The 18,151-nt window shown below is 49.8% G+C and overlaps 1 protein-coding gene across 1 annotated transcript in view; it reads right to left on the bottom strand.

The window, feature by feature from the left end:
- Nucleotides 1–12,808: 12,808 nt before the first annotated feature.
- Nucleotides 12,809–18,151, bottom strand: part of PLEKHO2 (pleckstrin homology domain containing O2) — a 28,270-nt gene continuing 22,927 nt past the window's right edge. Inside the window, exon 6 of the mRNA XM_084293099.1 lies at nucleotides 12,809–17,734. Within this exon, the coding sequence (XP_084149225.1) occupies nucleotides 16,505–17,734 (1,230 nt within the window). The 3' untranslated portion in view covers nucleotides 12,809–16,504. The remainder of the gene's footprint in view (nucleotides 17,735–18,151) is intronic.

The following is an 18,151-nucleotide window of genomic DNA, read 5'->3' as shown; positions in this document are numbered from 1 at the left end:
CTGGGAAAGGATCAGATCTGTCTTGCAGAGCTTTGAGGTAAGTGGAAAAAAAACAGGGCCCAAAGCAGCCGATTTGTGGGTGAGTACCAAGAAACCACAAAGCTGGGTGCTTGTCTTGTCAGTGATGTCCCACCACCATGCAGAATTGTGGAGAGATGCTGCTGCCTTTTCACAAGTGCCAGGCAGTGACTGCTCTGGCAGCAATTCTCACCTGAAGCTACGTGGGAGCTGCTCTTTCTGCCACAGCCATTTCAATTTAGCCTGTATAAGGTCTCTGAAGCGGGTCTGACCCTCACAGCTTTCTTGCCATATCTAATTTTTGGGGTAAATGTGGCACACGGGTGTTCTCTGGGATGTGCCTGAGCAGCTGGTGGCTGTTCCTCAGGAGCCAGATGCTCGCTGTTTGAGCTCTGTATCAGTGGTGAGATACAGCTGCTGCTGAAGCAAGGTCCTAGCTGTCAGTTTACATAAAGCAGACATTTCTAAGCGAGACTGCACTGCAGGAACTGCCTCTGGTGGCAGCCTCTGACCCGTCCTGGAAACCCGCTGGTAGACTCAAAGGGTTCAGAGCTTGCCCAGTTCAGCGTGCTTTGCTTTACCCAGACCTTGTCAAATCACCTCTTATGTCTTCTGCCAGCAAAAGGCGTCCCAGATTCCTTCATTGCCTTCCTCTCACCCGCCTTTTCCAACAACTTAGCCCTGAAAACAGTTAAAATCACTTAAATGAGGGCTGCATGTTGGAGCTTTCACCCTGTCACCTGCTGGCAATGTCTGCTAAACCCTGCCTGCTGGCCCTGCAGGGGATATCACTTCAGGATAGAAGTGATCTTGCAAGGACCCTTCTAGCCCCGCAACTCTGATTTCTCTGCTTAGTCCCTGCAGCACCAGGTTTGCATTCCCTCCCTGTACCATGCCAACCGGTCGGTCTGTCAGACTTCACCCTTGTCCTGGGCTCCTCTCCCCTCCTCAGAAGGAATCCCCCGAGGAGTCATCTCCCTGTGCTCTGCAGCCCTGCTGGACCGCCGGTTTTGGGTGAGAGCACGCAATCACAGCGACCACACGAGGGTGCCAGTGCTGTTTACCTGCCGCGATTTGCTGTGAGCAAGGAACTCCAGGCTGTAGCTCCCTGGTTCAGGCCAGTCCTGGGGGACACCACTGTCCTGGGGACCCTTCTGCTGCAGGAGAGAGAGCGTGGAGAGATGCAGTGAGGCAGTGAGGCAGATGTAAAGACCTCTGCTCATAAAGAAAAATCCTTCTGTGAGCGCAGCTACACCCTGTGCAGAGACACCAGAACTAACTTCAGTGCTGGGCTGAGCCATCGGTTTCCATCTCATCGGAGGCGTGCTGCTGAGGGCTGTGCAGCCAAGCGCTGCACTGATGCAGCTGTTTTGCTGCAGGGACCACCGGCAGGGGCTGCAGCTGAGAAATGGAGAGATGGAGAGCGCTGCCTCTCGCCCCAGTGGACCCCGAGCTCCTGAACAGTCACAGATTGTGCGTGGGGGTCTGTGATTAGCTGCTGGTCATAGAGCTTTGGATTGGTGTTTTGTTTTCCTTTTGTTCAAATTGAATTAAAAAAAAATAATCACTCTCTGGTAGGAAAAGCAAACATAAGGGCTGTCTGGGTCCAGGGGAAGCCCTTCTGGTAGAGCATCCTCCCCTGGGAGAAGGAAAAGCTGGGTTTGATCCTTGCCTCTGCCTGAGGGGAGATGGAAACCCTGATCTCTGCAGGACTCCAGAGAGTACTGTAAACAGCAGGCTGCAAGCTTGTCTGGTGCAGAGAGTTTTTCTTGCCCTTTCCTGTTATTTTAAATAATTAATGATTTGATGGAGCGGGGAGTGTAGAAGGCAGGTGTCCTGTCTCCCTCGAGAGGAGGCTGCGCACCCGGCTAGACGGACGCTTGCTCTCTCGTGATGAATATTTAAGTGTCTTAGACAAATTGGAGCGGCGCCAGCGGGAATGACTGCGAAGGGCTGAGCCTTCCCCACTGGGTACCCTAGTGCCTGAGGGTTGGGGAAACAGCTCTGAAAAGGGCAGGCAATAATCCCTGCTCGTATATAGGTACAGTGCCTGGCCCAGCGACATGCCAGCCTTGGGTGGCACCTCTGGCTCTTGCCACTCTTTCCTTATGCTGTGAGAGAGCTGGGGATGGAAAGCTGTCCAGATTTAACCTGCCACTGTTAGCATCATTGTCTGCACCTGGCCCAGAACTTGAATCAGCTGGGAGTGATCTGGGAGTAATGCTGATATCAGAAGAGCAGTAGCACAGACATACTGGAAGTTTGCATCTGTGGGCTTGGGCATTTGCAGCTGGCAGAAAAAAAAGCAGTGTAGGCAGTTCCTTCCATCCTTACCAAATAGGTTTGTGTTCAGGTGTGGAAGGGATGAAGACTTTCTGCTGACACCGAGTACAGAATGTTGCAGGGATTTATTAACAGCACTAAACACTTGCCCAGTGATCCATTTATTAGCTAACAGACCTAAAAGAGCACTTGGATTTTCCCTCTAATGTTGTACCGTAACAGATGACAGGGGGAGGTGATAACTTGAGCTCTTTTTGCAATATATGTCTGATACTGACCCCGTCTTCAGAAAGGTCTTTGGCTTTATTTCACATGAAGAAATCTAAGCTGGCTTTGTGCTCTTTCTTGCTTAGAAGTGAAGCTCTCTGACATAGCCGTTTGTGCCCAGTTTTTATGTGTTAGTTTAGGATAATCATTATTTTCAATCTCCAGCTTTCAGAAATCATGAGTCAGGCCGTTTAAATCCATGCCATTTTAAAACGCGCCTCTCTTTGCCCTCTGGTTCGGTTGTATACACAGTGATTTTTAAAGTCAGTCAGATTTGCAGCTAACCATGTAACGCAGCCCACAAACCAGCATGTGTTTATGCAGAAACAGTTGCTTACCAAAAGGTTGAGCAGATCGGACTTGAATTTATTTCCTTTGGAAGCAAATCTGGAAGGTGACTCCTCCTGCCTGCAGCTGATTACAGCCCGGGAAGCCAAGCATCTGCTTCCCTGGAGCTGCCCACAGCGGGGGAGCCCGGCTCAGGGAGCAGCCTCCTGCCCTGGAGGGTTGTCTTTTCTGGCATTTGCTGCCACGGTCAGGAAATTAAATGCTGCATGGGAGAGGGGCCGACCACATTCCTCGTCCTGTGTTAATGGACTGTTGTTACACGGCTGGGTGTCAAACAGCACAAGGTGCTGGGCTAGCCACGGAGGGCTCTGCGTGGAAGCACCCAAATCAGTTCCTTTGGGCCCTTTGGTGTGATGCCGTGGGGCATTGTGTGTTTGTGCTACTTTACGGCCTTGCTGTGGGTGTGAGAGAAACTAAATGTACAGATTTTGCGTCCTGGTTTGCAAACTGCACCTTCAGACGTGTCCCAGCAGCATGGAATCCACGGCAGGGCTCTGTCTGCATGTCTTCATGTGTGGCTCCAGCTGATTTTTTTTTTTTTTTTAATTTGGGCCAGGCTTTGAGTTGTCCTGTAGGCTAGGTTATTTTTGGTGCTTCCTTTGATAACTCTGTTGCTGGGACATGCTGCGAAGCCAAAAATCCTCTGGGAATGTCCCAGCAATGCACACAAACAAACACCAGCCCTGTAGCTTCCAACAGTCAAACATACGAAGCTTTCAGAGACTCTGGAAACCTAACGGGACTCCACAGACCCGCTCTGGAAGCCTGAGGAAGGATCCATCACTTTCCTCAAAGGCTGTATTCACCTCCTTGCAGGGCTCCCAAGAAGGAGCAGCTTGTTAGAGGGACCTGTGGAGCTTGAAACCTTTGCCAGTAATGATTCAGGCTCAATTCTGAAATCAAATATTTAGTTAAACAGAGACTGTCTGATGACTGGATTAAACACAGACGGCCTCTGAGTGAGCTTAGCACTTCATTTCTTTTTTTTTTTTTTTTGTCAGTGTCCATTTCCCAAGCCTATAATTCCATTTTTCCTGCCTTCCCAGACTCTGCTTATCCTGCGTAGCCTCTCAGACGATGCAGAAGGAGGTATTTCAGCAGAGCTCTTGCTCTAGGTCAGGAAGCACGCCGTACCACAAAGCAATCTTCTCTGTCTCCAGGCTCAGGAAGAATCCAGTATTATGGGATCGGGATGAAATCATGTGCTAGAGAAACGCAAGGGGTTATGTTTGTTTGGGTTGAAGGAAAAGTCTCGAGGAGCCCAGGGAATGCCAGAGAGAGCAGGTGAGCAAGTCTTGCCTGGCGAGGCGCCGTGTGGGGTTGACACAGATGGGTCAATCCCTGCTAACAGCGCCTGGAAGTTGCAGTTGGTGATTTGAACTTTCCCGTCCTGTCCGTGCCATTTTCCAAAGCTCTTAGGCCTTTAAATCCCTTGAAAAGATAAATGGGCTTAAGCTTCTGTGTAGCTCTGAAAGTGCAGCTTACACTCAATTAACACTGTCGCCGGGGTTTTTCCTGGTGATCGGGTCACTCCTGTTATCTCTGCCCTTCGCTGACACCACTTCACGACATCTTCTAGCTCAGTTCCTTCTCCTTGCACTTGTGGAGAGCTGAGCTCACTGCCATCCTGTGGGAATGCGTGAGAAGCAAAAAAAATCTGCTCAGTGGCTACTTACACCTGAATGATATCTTAGGAAAAGTACTACAGGGAGGGGAGATGCACTATTTCTGTGATGCTTGGCAGTGAGGAGGTGTATAAAAGCTCATCGTGCTCAAATTCTCTTAAGTCTGAGTCTGAGATGTGACCAGCAGCCGGGAGATTTCTGGTGGGACAACCTGAATCTCGTAGCCATTATCAGGTCCCAGTGGTTATCCCGGCTCTGCTTTGAACTGTTCCCCTTGCTAGCTGAGGTCAGCCTGGGCTTTCAAGGCCAGGAATATTAGACTGATATCCTCTTTAAACATCTACAATGCGAAGGAAAGCAAGTGCAGCAGGGAAAGATCAAAAGGGCAGAAATATTCCTCCCTGCCTGTGAGAGCAGACTCTGTGCTGGGGCCGGTGTCCTGTCCCTACCAGGTTTGCATGCGATGGTTTAACCGAGCGAGAGTTGGTTATGGGAGGTGGGGGTGGCTGCATCCCATAAACCCAACCCTGATGGACACTGCTTCCCAATCCCCTCACTGACGTGCCTGCAGGCAATGTTTTTATTCTCACTTTCTGCATGTGTAAACGAGGGCGGGTCCCCTGCTTCCTGGCCCTCTGAGGACTGTCTGGCTCCTAAAGGCAATCCTGGCCCTGCTTTTATCAGGAAGAGCGCAGCTGAAATGTGGGATTTTGTAACCAGTAAACCTCACGTGCTGAAACCTCCTGCCAGAGGCACAGCCCTGAGCTTCTCCAATGTCATCCTGTAAGGCTCGATGCAAAATTTTAAGCAATGCAAAAAACCACTTATGTTTGGGCATTTAATAAAATCAAAGTGGAGGCAAAGGGTCGATAGAGCTGCGATGCCACCGGTGTTTTTGTTTCTGACTCCATGGTACGGCACGGCGTGCAGCAGGAGCCAGGAGCACGCTGTCAGGAGGCAGCAGCGCAGCTTTGGAAGTGTTTTTCTGTCTCTCAGCAATTTTCTTCCCGAGCCCACAACATCTGTCTCTGTCCCCAGCCACATGCAAGTGCGCCGAAAGTTTGTTCCAGGCCTAATGAGTAATTTCATGGTCCTGGAGTCGGAGGTGAGGGGAGGGGGCTGGGGCGGCAGCTGGAGCCGTGTGCTTTGCGAGGAAGAGCTCTGCAGATGTCAAATCACCGACTGATGGCTTCTGTTTTATCGCAGCCCACCAGGCTTCCCTTTACAAACCTGCTGCTGGAGTTTCTGGTGATCAGCGCCGAACCAGCTCCCACACAGGCTGCTGATTTCCAGGGGGCGTCCTCGCTTCTGGGCACGAGCAGCCTGGAAAAAAATAATGTCATTTATTTGGAGGAGGTGAGGGGGCTCAGCTGGGCGTCAGCTCCGCTCCGCTCACGGAGAGAGCACGAGTGCAGAGCACTCTGCCTGCCCTGCTCCTGTTTCCAGCACGTGGGGCTGGTAGAAGGAGGGATGAGGGAACAAATAACCCCGGGCAGATGTGGGATCATGTTGCTCAAGCAGCTAGAGGGTGCGCGTGGCGTGTGAGCACACACACAACGAGCTGGCTCCGATGGCAGCTGGTCTCAGCGGGCCTTTAAAAAGCCCCAAGCCCAGCTTTCTCTCCGAGAAGGGACAGAGCTATCTGCAGAGAGCGATAATCTGCGCGCAGCACAGGAAGCAGAAGGCAGATGTTGTCACGTTTATCGTATGTTTCCAGCACAGGGGCTTCCTCTGGGACAGGCCTGCAGAAATCGAGCCCTGGGGCAGGATTCGCGCAGCTCCATGTGTTTATCCAGCACATGAGGACACGCACGGCTCTTCCTCCACCTGCCCAGGTTCTCCTCGTCTGGAGAGGAAGTTTACCTTCGCTCGCTGTGACTCAGAAATAGAGCCTGATTCATTTTCCTGGTATTACTCACAGAAAGGGAAAGCCAAACGGCAACCGGTCTGTGCCTGTAGACACCTGTACCTCTCCAGCTTTCTGCTCGTTATCTCTGGATGAGTTTCTGTTTATCGGCGCTAGCACACTTCCCCTGGTGAAGCTCCTCTTTGCAGAGAAGTACTGATCAGAAAGTGAAGTTTTCTACCCCTACAGCCAAGAGGAAGAGTGCTGGTTCTCCATAAATGCTTGCAAAGTTCCTGAAATGGGACCAGTTCAAGCTGACACTTCACAGGGGAGCTGTCAGCAGAAAGAGCAAGCACCAGACAGATTCAGGAACGGCTGCAGAGGTCCTGCAGCTCCTGAGCTGACCGCTGTGCCTTCAGGGAGCTGCTGCTGGTCTGCCTCTTACAGGTGCTCAGCACTAACAGATCCTGCTTCAGTGACGGTGGCTTGTTGAGGACCAGCTATTTGGGAAATTCATCTCGCCAGCAACCTGGGCTTCTGCCCCATGCCTCGGCTCCCTGCTGTGAAACAAGGACAGGAGCTGCTTGGGGTCCGTGTAGGCTGCTAGTCCTCAGAGGAAGGGGTGGTGTTTTACTTTCTGCTCCCTGCTCCGTTCGTGGCACGATGGGTGGGTTATTTTGTGCTAGAGAGACCGCATGAGCATCAGCCAGATTTCAAAATCTCAGATTTTGAAAATCTCACCCAAGATGTGCACAGAGAGGCTTTGGTTGTGAGGTGGGAACCTGGGACTGGCACTACAGCCGGGCCCAAACCCATCTTTCCCCTATCATTCCTTCCAAAACCCGCAGTGTTTGCAGCCCTTCTGCGCTGCACAAGGGAACACAGAGCAGAGCTCCAGCTGGGTGGGCTGTGGGGAAGGCAAGGAAGGCTCTCAGGCCTGGAGCAGCAGTTGTGTTAGAGGTAAGGTGGTTTCCTCTGGGCTGTGGGAAGCTGAGGCTTGAGTCACAGCTCTGAACAAGGCAGAAGAGGGTTTTGGCCCCAAACCTGGCTCTCCCTTATCAGCAGCCTGCTGCTGGGGGAGAGGCCACGCGAGGGTTCAGTTCTCTCATCGTGTGCCTTGACCCCCCCTGGAAGAGCTTTCTTCAGAAGCGTTCCACGGGCTCTCAGATTAGAAGCTGGGGTTTCGGGTATTTTCTGGTGGAAAAAAAGATTTAATTGGAAAAAATTCCTGCGTGGCTTTGGTATGCTTTCAGCTGGCATCCTGCCTGCCCCTCTGAAAACATTTCGGATTTTGAGCGCGAGCACTTTGTGTCAGGCTGGCTTCTTTGCCTGCAACCCTAGCTGAGGTATCCCTTTTCCCTGAGCGGACGGCAGGAGCTGGCTTCTTGTTACGTGGCACTGGAGTGACCTTCTGGGGCTGCCCTTCACGGGAGAGGACGGCTGAGACAGGCCAGAGATCCCGGAGCATTTGGAGCAGTAGCCACTGCCCTGCTGCTCCTAGCAGTCTGCTGGAATAATTGCCACCGCCCCCAGCTCCGGCAGACGTGTTTGCAAAAAGCTCTGCGGGCAGTGGAAGCGAGCTGGTTTCATCATGACAATGTCGTTATCCTTTTAAGGGAAAATTCCCTCCGGGAGCCAGCCCTCAATTACCTCCTGCTCCAGCTCCTTCGTGCTGGAGATGTCTTGTAACACGGCTGAGTTACAGCCACAGCGCTCTGCAGTCGAGCACCTACCCGCTCGGGAGAAAAATATAATTAATCTCTGCTGGCTTCTGTTGGTCGCTTGTGATTGCTGAGTCTGGAAACTGCAGACAAAACCCAAAGGGCTGGCTCCCCTCGTGGGTGCAGAAAGGATCTGGGGATGCTGGATCTGTGTGATCTGGGCCCTCTGCCTCTGCCACCAAGGGCTGAGCGGGAGCTCTGGAGAACAGCCCATGCCCTCCCTGTTCTATAGGGACGGTGGCGCTTGTGACATCTGTAAATGTACTCTGCATGTCCTAAAAAATGGCACTTTCTCTCCGGGCAATAGCAGACCCGTTAAAACCAACCCCAAACCTGTGCAGTTGCTGCTGCCTTGAGCCGAAACAAATGGGCTGCAGCCCGCGGTGTGACTGCAGCAACGGAGAGTGAAACGCTGCTCCTTGGAGGGAAGAGTCACAGAGGAACAGGATTGATCCCAGTGCCCTATCTGGAGGACCAAAATGCACAGGAATCCTATTCTGTCTGTCCAGATCCAGACTGAAAGAGCTTCGCCATCTTCTGAGCTTTCCCAAGGGTTTAAATTCTCTTCCCCTATGAAGATCAAGGCAGAAAATAAAACTTTTTGAAAACTTACGTAATTAGACAGGAAGTAATTACACGAGCTCCAGCCAAACATGTAAGATCTGTTGCAGCCTTTTAAAAACTCGTTGAGAAAATTATCTAAAGATTAGCTGAGGTGTTGACATCGTGTTTTCATGCCTCAGAGCAAAAATGCCCACTTCTGGATCGTCAGCTTTTCGAAACGTTTTTGTACATTTTTTAAAACCGGGACACTTTTCTAAATACCTAATCCTCTGTTAACAGCTTTGGGTTGCTGCTTTAACCTGAAAATGTTTTGCCAGAAAATTTCCTGCCTGCAATTGCAGCGAGGCCCTGGTTGCACGGTTGGAGGTAGGTGGTTTTGAACCCGCACGGACAGAAAGGCAGAAGCGTGGTGAAGCTGAGAGCTCCGTCATTCAAACACATGACTATTGTTCGCACTGACAGCCCTGCAGAAGTTCATCAGCTCTTGGCACTTGGAAACCAGCGGAATTCATTTGCCTGGCTCAGGACATTCAGCCCGTGCTGTTGAAAATTCAGCGTTGGACCAGAGAAAGCTGATGGGAGGCTCGGTGGCCTGGACGGGAAGGCTGATCAGGCTGATCACCCGCGTGGGACCGGCGCTGGAGGATGTAGGTTTGGATCAGGACCTGCTGTGAGCTCCCCTGTGACATCTGGCCCTGTTCTTTCCCTGAGCTCCACTTCCCCTTCACCACTGTTCCTTGCAGATACACGCAGGGCGTTAGGCACCGGGCAGCGCTGTGCTGTCATGGTGATGTGGTCTAAACAAACGCAGAGCATTTTGCCAGCATTTCAAAACTGAAATTCTTGTTGCGAATGAAATAGCAGAGGAACTCGGGGTTTTGTTTGCTCGGTTCTTCACCCTGAGTCTCTGAGTCATGCTGGCTTGCATGTCCGCTGGACTTCTGGAGATCTTCTAGTCTTTTTGCCAGCTGCAGTGACAGATACCTCAGTGTGCAGTGGTGATTCACATATAAAACTGATTAGCATTAAGAAGCATTTATTTTTGTGCAAGGTAGGTTTCATTGGAAAGCAAAAATATTTTTCCTCCAAAACTATTTGAGTTTTTTTGTGGGTGTGAGGGGAAAATATGAATATCGTTTAAAATTTTACTGAGCATCTGAAAACCATTTAGACACCAAGAGGGAATTAAGTAAGGGGTAAGGGGAAGCCAGTAACAAACTCAGATTTTTCCTAATTTCTGAGTAGTTCTAAGGGGAAGGAGGGTCTGGATCTGTTTACGTTGCATACATGCCACATCCCTACCTGTGAATTAGGGTGAGTACTGAGCACTGCCTTCCCACTGCCTGCCCTCTTCCCTTGCAGAAAGCTCCAGGTGGCTTTCTCTTTTAGGCCAGAACATCTCCAAAGCAATTCAGGTTCTTATTTCTCATTCAAATGACCAGTATGGCAGATTTTACAGCTATCTATAGTACTTGCACGGTCTGACTTGTCCATCTATGGGCTAGGAACAATAGTTCTTTAACTACTAATCGACCAAAGAAGCAAGATTCGGGGTTCCATTCCTCATCCTTCAAAGGATTAGAAAAGTCATCAGAGGACAAATTGTCAGCATGGGCTTTTGTTTCTGTTTTGTTTTGTTTTGTTTTTTTAAGAGGACTTTGGCTGGTAACATTGTTCAGGTCATCTAATGTTTGCTGCAGAATGTCAGTAGTACACTAATTAAGAATGAAAGTTTCCACCACAGGAAAACGGGTTTGGAGTCCAGCACTTCAATGCTCTGTGTCTTTCCCTTCGTTCTGGAGGGTGAGAAGCTCCACTGTCTCTCCTGGCTGCACAACAAGGCTGAAGTCATTCGTGTCCACAAAACACCGTAAGGTCTGCACACTGGAAGATGCTACACGAGAATTGCCAATAATGTTTAGTCAAAAAAGAGAAAAAAAAAATTGAGCTAGTTCTGGCTTTGTTTCCCAGCATTTCAGTTCCATTCATTTATTTTGAGTAAATTGTTTTAAAATTCATTGTAAACTGCCTGAGTTACAGAGCACAAACTTATCCCCATGGGGATGAGTAAACTGTCCCATGGATCCCATGGGGGCGAGGAGTAAGGAGGTTTTCTTGGCAGGGACACATCCAGAAGTTATGGAGAGCTTCTGTCAGAGTGCTGAGCTCTCTCTGAAGGAATTCTTCTGCCTGAGGAAGGGACATGAGATGGGAAAGGGTGAGAAGAGAGCTGGAGCTTGGAGAAGAAGAGGAGAGGAGGAAAGCTGGAGAGAGCAAGGCGGTGTGAGCTGGGACCTGCAGAGCACCGCGCTGTTTGTCATCCCGCTGCTCCACGCGTTCTGCATGATCCCCAGTGAGAGGGCAAACAAGGTTAAAGGACTGAGCAGCCCGTGGGGTTTATTAGCCACTACGCCTGCTTGCTGAGGCTTCTGCCAGTGCCCTGCAGGAGCCATATGGCCGGACAGGACCGCAGGCAGTGGCTCCATCCGCTGTTCCGTGCAGAAGAGGGAAGACAGCCCCACCCTCGCTGCATATCTGCTCTTAAATCCTGCTGATGGAGGTCCTCCTGCAGATCCCGTTCCAGAACATCCCCACCCTGTGCCTGGAAGACCTTTCTGAACTCTTCCATCTTCTTTGCTGCAAATTAAGCCAATTTATTTTTTCCTTTATGCGGTGGATGTGCTACGCTGCAGACAACCATCCCTCCTGTAATAGTTGCAAATGGGGTTTGTAATATTCCACTGAAGCTTTCTCTTTCTATCTACAGCTCTGAGCGCCAGTGCTCTGTAATACATATGCACTAAGGAAGAATTGCTTCAGTGTCCTCAGACACAGCTTTACCAACCCTGAACTGAGCAGCCTAGTAGGTCAGGGAGAGGGGACCAACGCCGAGCAGCCGCAGGTGCGAGGGTCAGCCCCCCTTGCACTCCGAGGGGACATTTTTCGGGCTGATTTGTCACTGATACTGCGAAGAGGCGAGGAGTGGATGGAAAACACATTGCTTAAAGTTCCTCACACTGCCCCAGACAGCGGGGTTGCTGCCGAGAAAGAAATCGTTGATGCTTTGTAACATCACATCGGCTGTTTTCGCAGGAATATTGTGGGTTGCAGAGCCATGAGGTAAGGCACTAGAAGAACACAGTGACTAAGTTTCCTGGAACAAATGAAGCACTGGCTTTCCGAAGTATGTGAACTTGCATAGCATAACAAAACAGGGATCTCTGTTCTCTAAACACAGTGGATATGTTCTGTGCTGGCAGATTTTCTAACTGGAAGGGGAAATCTTGGAGAGCTTTGCTGTTGACGATTCATGTTTAAGATAAAACACACATTTTTTAATAGCAACAATAATAAGTCACCGCAGTAGACCAGCCAATGCTGTAGTAAATCCTTTGGCACCCTGGGACTGGAAGAGCTCTTTCTGCTCTTTCTCAGATGCAAATTATTGAGCTCTGCAGGATCACTGGATGAAACCTAGGACCCCCATTCTCTATTTCAGATTATGAAATAACACAGTCTCTTCTAATTAGTTAAACTATGGCCATGCATTGAATTAAAAGCAGTCACGCAAATGTTTCACGTGCCAATACAATGTATGTTCTCATTTTCATGGGCTTTTTAATCATGTTTCATGGGCTTTACTTAGTGCTAGACGCTGCCCTTCCTTACCAACATCAATTTGAGGCCCAAATGTGATCTGTTGTCTGCTTTCTCGGAAGAGGAGAAATAGCTTTTTTTTCTGTAGCATATCTGTAGAAATCAACCGAGTCTTTTGGAAATTCCCTTGGGGAACTGCCCCCTTCCCAGCAGTGGCCTTCAGAGTTTACCAAGCACATTTACCCAGACGAAGCTGAGCTTGTGCAATAGGATGGCATGCACGCTTGCATTCTTTTTCCCTGCTTCCTTGTAACTTCTCAACCCACTGGCCAATTTCCACCCAGTTTCACAGAAGGGAAGCACTCGCTACGACGCCAGTTCCTGCCTTCTTGTTGCTCACTGGCATCCATGCAGGGGAACGAAGCTCTGCTGCTGCTCAGCACCGCGGGGATGACCGCTGGGTGAGTTTCACATTCGCTACACACCAGAATCCACATGAAGGCGTTAAGGACGGCCCCGAGAGAGCTGCCAGAGCCTGCACTGGGTTGGGTGCAGCAGCCCAGCTGGGTGCCACCCGCAAGCCCCAGTGCTTCTCCTTCCTCCAGGCTTGTGGTTAGCACAGCAGCTTGCTCGCCCCAGCCTGACCACAGCCGTGCAACGCGCCCTCCTCCGCAGCAAAGCCCCCGGCTGCCAGTCCTCCTGGCTCCTCTTTGCCCCTGTTTTAGGACAAATGGCTCTTAAACAGCTGATATTTAAAAGGGGGTTTATTGCCAAGTCTCAAAGCTCGTTACAAGCAGGAGCCAAAGTGCTGCCTTCCCTCTGGCTGCGGCAGCTGCTTCTCAGAGAGTCATCCACGTTTGCTTGCTTGCAAGCTCACTTCCTTCCTGTCAAATGTAACCTGGTGGCACGGCCTGAAGCACAGCCTCACGCCCCAGCGCTCCATGCCCACGGGGTTGCCAGGCACAAGAAGGCAGCCTTAGTGCAGCCAGAAATCAGGTGTTTAAGGGGAGAAACAAAAAAGTGCGTGGTGGCAGGACGTACGCTGAAGATGGGAGGTGCTGCAGGAGGTCAGAGCAAAGGCTCAAGAGGCCAGGATCCCGTCTCGGACTGTGACCAGCGCTGCCATTTGCAGAGGAGCATCTAGAAGCACTCCAGAGGGCAGCTACAAGGTAGCCCACCCTCCTGCCTTAGGCAGAGCCCAGCTTATGACCAGAATGAGAAGAACAAAGTGGGAAAACTGCAGAAGCAACGTGATCCGTTGTTTTCTGGGAAGTCCGGGTGAATCAGGCTTAGGGCTGGGCTAGACGTTTTAGGATGAAACTGCTAACCCTATTAGAAAAAAGAGTTAAAAAGTCTCCAACGGAATGTTTTCAGCAGTAGAGTTACCAGGTGCTATGGAGATCCCACTTAAGTTATACCTATTTACAAGAAATAATACAAATCTAGTAAGTTCTGTTAGTACAGCAAAAACCGTCATTAGCTGTAGCTTGTAAAATGATTTAATGTGCTCATTTCCTAACAGATAGGGTCGTTTGGTGTTTTTTTTTCTGTTAAGATTCCTACCGATGGGTATTCAGTAAAATGTCAGACATTTATTCATTAGAATATCCAGTATTATATAAAAATATACAGTAAATATAAGCACATCCTGGAGGTCTGGCTGTAACAGATAGGGATGTCTCGGTATCTTCATCAGCTCTTTGCCAGACGGTACCCACAGAACACACTGCCACAAGAAACACCCGTGAGAGCAGAAGCATTTGTATGTGCATTAGGGGACTGACCTTCCCATAAATTACCTCCATGCTCATGAGTTTTCAGTTCCAGGCTTTGATTTGCCCATCCTGGAGGTCAGGACTGGCTTGCACCTGGGGATATGAACCTGCACCCGGAGTTTGCCCCGGTTCATGTGTCTTCCTGTTAGTGTGAACTCCTTTTCCCCATCTGGTTTCTCTCTTGTTACAGACCTGCATCCTGCAAACGCCTGCCTGCTCTCTGAAGCTGATGTCCCTCGACTTCCAGTGCGCACCAGGTTCTGACAGCTCACATTCATACCACACAGTGTTCGGTAAACAAAAGTGCACATGCAGAAAAATACATTTAGATAGCAGATAGGCACAGAGTATTGTCTATATGATTAGCCCTTGTCCTAAAAATATCTGGAAGGCAAGTAAGACCCACGGTTCACATTCAATCTACAGCAGCAAATCACACAGATCCAGAGTTTCCTCCAGGCTGTGTGCCTGGCAGTGGGCTTAGGACGTAGGAATCTTTTCGTCTCAACGCAAAGCTTTTGTGGCACCTGAGCCCTGAGTGTCCGACTGTGTAGAACCTCCCACGTGAGAGAATCAGAAGTGATTTTCCATGCATTGTCTACAGCTGTCCTGAGAGGGGGAGAGACCACCCTGGCTGCTTGAATCCAAATCAGAAGATATGGAAGCATCAGCTCTAGTCACTCACTACCTGTCCTGATGGCTCTGGGTGGTGAAAACCAGGATATTTGGAAGCCCAAAGACAACATTTCTCTGCTCAGATCTGAAGAGCACGTGGGCTAGCCTAAGAAGAGGTGCAGATGAAGCTTCACTGGGCTGCTGCAAAGGGAGGTGTTTGCAGCCCACTGCAGCCTTGTGGAACCTGGGGAATTACACAAAGAATAACAGAAGAAAAGTGCTGACAGTGAGAGAAAAAAGATAAGGTAGCGTGTCACTCCTTAAAACCAGTCTGGAAAAATCATCCTTTTCTGTGCTTCCAGAGTCTGGCTTAAGCAAAGGAGAAGCCCTTCAGGATGTCATACGATTCTCCTGAGAGCAAATACTGTACAGAACAGGAGAGGGGACTCAGCTCAGGTACAGCACTGTACAGCAGCGGTGCAAAGACAGGATTTTATCACAACTTTAATCACTAGAAACCATGGGAATTGTGATTGCTTTCAGCAGGTGGGTGGGGGAGCTGTGGGAATTGTGCCAGAGCCTCCTGCAACACTTTCCTCAGCCCCTTACGTAGCAATGCTTTTTTATTTTCATATACTTAAGCCGCAGGGACCAGCCCCAAAGTTGTGCGCGCAAAATGCCTTTCCCTCCGTACTCCAGTTGCAGATGCCTGTGCCAAACCGTGGCTCTCAGGCTAGCCAGGACACAGCAGGTAGAAACCTGCTGAATAGGACGAGGGATCTCACCCAGGCCGGCTGCCTGATATGCCTGCTCCTATCAGTTAGCATCCCAACAACGGGGAGCCAACAGCTAAGGGAACATCCTTAACAAATGAGCTTCTTAAGGACAGGCTCTCCTGGGAACACCCTGGGCATCTCCTGGACACAAGCTCTCAAAACATCTGGCTAATCGTTCCCAATTTACAAAGTGGGGATTCAGAGTTACCAGGTAGGTATGGTCCTTAAAAATGAGCGTGTTGTGCTGCTGCAACACGCTGCTTCCAAGGCCAAGTGTAAGCTGCTCTGAATCCTTGCCTCAGTTTCCCTGTTAATGAAACAGGAACAATTAATACGTGCCTGGCAATGATGCATTGAAACCTGCATTCATTTACACAGGGCTTAGCCCACCTAGAGCATTGCCTGGCCAGACTCAGAAGAGTGCCTAGATCTGAGGACACTCCTCGCAGCCAGGAGCTGGCCAGTTTTGCTTGCCTCTGTGTGCGGTCACTAACTGTGGATGTGGTTTTACGAGCATCCTCGGAGAAGTTTAAGCCATTTATCCTTACATTCCTAGATGTCACTGGGCCAGGTGCTCCAGGAAACCTTGCCAGCAAGTGTATAAACAAAGTAAAATGTTCTCTGACTGGATTTATCTTTAAATGATTGAAGTGGGAAAACCGGATAGGTGCCAGTGTAATCTGGTATCTGCTTGTAAATACAGACGGGGGCTTTTGCTAGAGAAACCTTTCTGCTTCTTTCAAAATTCTGACTGGGTTTGACTACCAGAAATTTTTAAGGCCTGATCCATTGATTTGAAAGTACTTTGGACCAAGTCCCTAAAAACCATTCACATTTTTGAAGCTGTCCTGTAACCTTCTGCTGTGCTGAGAGGATTAGAACCGGACTGGTACGTACAGCATGGAGAAAGAGAGGAAGAGGCTATAACTGAGAGCTCAGTTCTGTCCCATAAACATGGTGCATGCACAGCAAAACACCACCTCTTGAACACTGGCCTAGCAACGGTACAAATCATAAATGGCAAACGTTTAGCCTTGATTTCAAAAACCAAGCTTCTTGGAAGAGTGTGTCAGGGAGCACTTCTCCTATAGAGAGTCACTAGATCCTTTTGCTTTTCTTTCTGTTTCTGTGTTGCTTCTTTTTTCAGTTCTCCAAGACCTTTAATTTCTTGCAAGACTTGCGTGGCTTGCCGAAGTTGTTCTACTGCCTCGTTGAGTAATGTCTCTGCCATCACTGGGGGTCCGTTCCCCTCCTGGGCCTGCTCCAGCCCCCCACGTAAAACCTTCTGCAGAAGTTTTTCCGCCTTTTCCCTTTCGCTCGCAACTTTCTCCTCCATTTTAGCTAAGCAGTGATGGGAATCCTTGGGGAGACTTTGGCCTGGAAGTGCTGTCTGGGTATTTTTGGAATCTGACAGCAAGTCTCCCAGAGACGAACTGCGAAGTTTGAGGCCCAAAGTGTTTTCTACGGAGGTTTTCCCCTCGATAGTTTCTTTTACACTCTCCTGGCCTGTTTCTGCAGCTAAGGAACTCGGTGTCTGTTCTGCTGAACTTTGCTGTTCCTTCTCAGCCAAGCTTGTCCCGTTTTCTTCTTTAGGTTCAGCTGTTGGGGATGTGGACTCTGCTACTTCGCTGCCTTCGACGCCGTTCACCGGGGGCTCAGAGCTGCCAGACCCCAGATCTTCCAAGCCCCCAGCTTCCAGGTTGCCGTGGCTGGAGTTCATAGTGGCTAGCATCTTTTCTGACAGGATCTTAGGAGGAGGAGCAGGGGGCTTTGTAACATCTGCAGCAGCAGTCTCAGCAGGGCTGTCTTTGCTACCGTCTCCTGATGATTTCAAGTCTTCTGTGTTTTCAAGTTCAGACACCGGTTGGTCCCAAGCCACTTTTAGCTTGTCTGGCACGTTCTTGGGAAGAGGAACTGGAGGTTTTGATGTGCCCTTGCTGCTGAGCTCAGCAAGTTTCTCTCTGTTCTCCTCACCTGGCGCCTTGGATTCTTCCACATTCTCCTCTCTGCTTACAGAGTCCTCTTCCTTGGCATTTACATTGTCCTTTGATGCTAAGCCTTCCTTAAGCTTCTGATCTGGAGGCAGAGGCGTTTTGTGTTCCTGGTCAGAAACGCTGTTCTCTGCATCTTGGCTTTCTTTTGTGCCCGTGGGTTTTGTAGGCGGCATGGGTGGCTTTGGAGTTTCTTTCTGAGGTGGCGAATTGTCACTTTCGCTGATAGTGGAGTCAAAGGTGGGTGGTCCATTGTCTACCATATCCAGATCTAGTCTCAGAATACCATCTGACGTAGACTTGGCAGCCTGAAACACAAGAGGGAACTTTTTCAATTTCTATTCCATCAATCCTCTAACTTCAAGGAATTGCTATGGATACAGCGGTATAAACACTCGCGGCATAAAACTGAAGCTGAAAGGCGAAGGCAGGGGATTACTGCTTCACACATCCACCCCCTATTTATACTTACATCTGTCAAAACTGCCAGGAGAATCTGACTGATTGCAGAAATGGTGCTCTCAAGAGCAGCTGCTTCTACAGCTCAAGAGCAATCTACGGAGCTTCTCCTGTGCAGCATCACCCCGAGCCCCCCTCTAACAGCAGTTGCATTCATCTGCTAAGTGAAAGCCAGTGAGATCTGCTGTGCCAGAATTTAATGAGCTGGGATAATCGTGAGTCCCAAACACTTCACCCGACAAAGCAGGAAGCAGGGTCAGCTCACG

This window comes from Netta rufina, assembly GCF_964035555.1.
Source record: "Netta rufina genome assembly, chromosome: 11".
Taxonomy (NCBI): Eukaryota; Metazoa; Chordata; class Aves; order Anseriformes; family Anatidae; genus Netta; species Netta rufina.
Note: the sequence above shows the minus strand (reverse complement) of the source record. Positions and strands in the feature narration are given on the sequence as shown.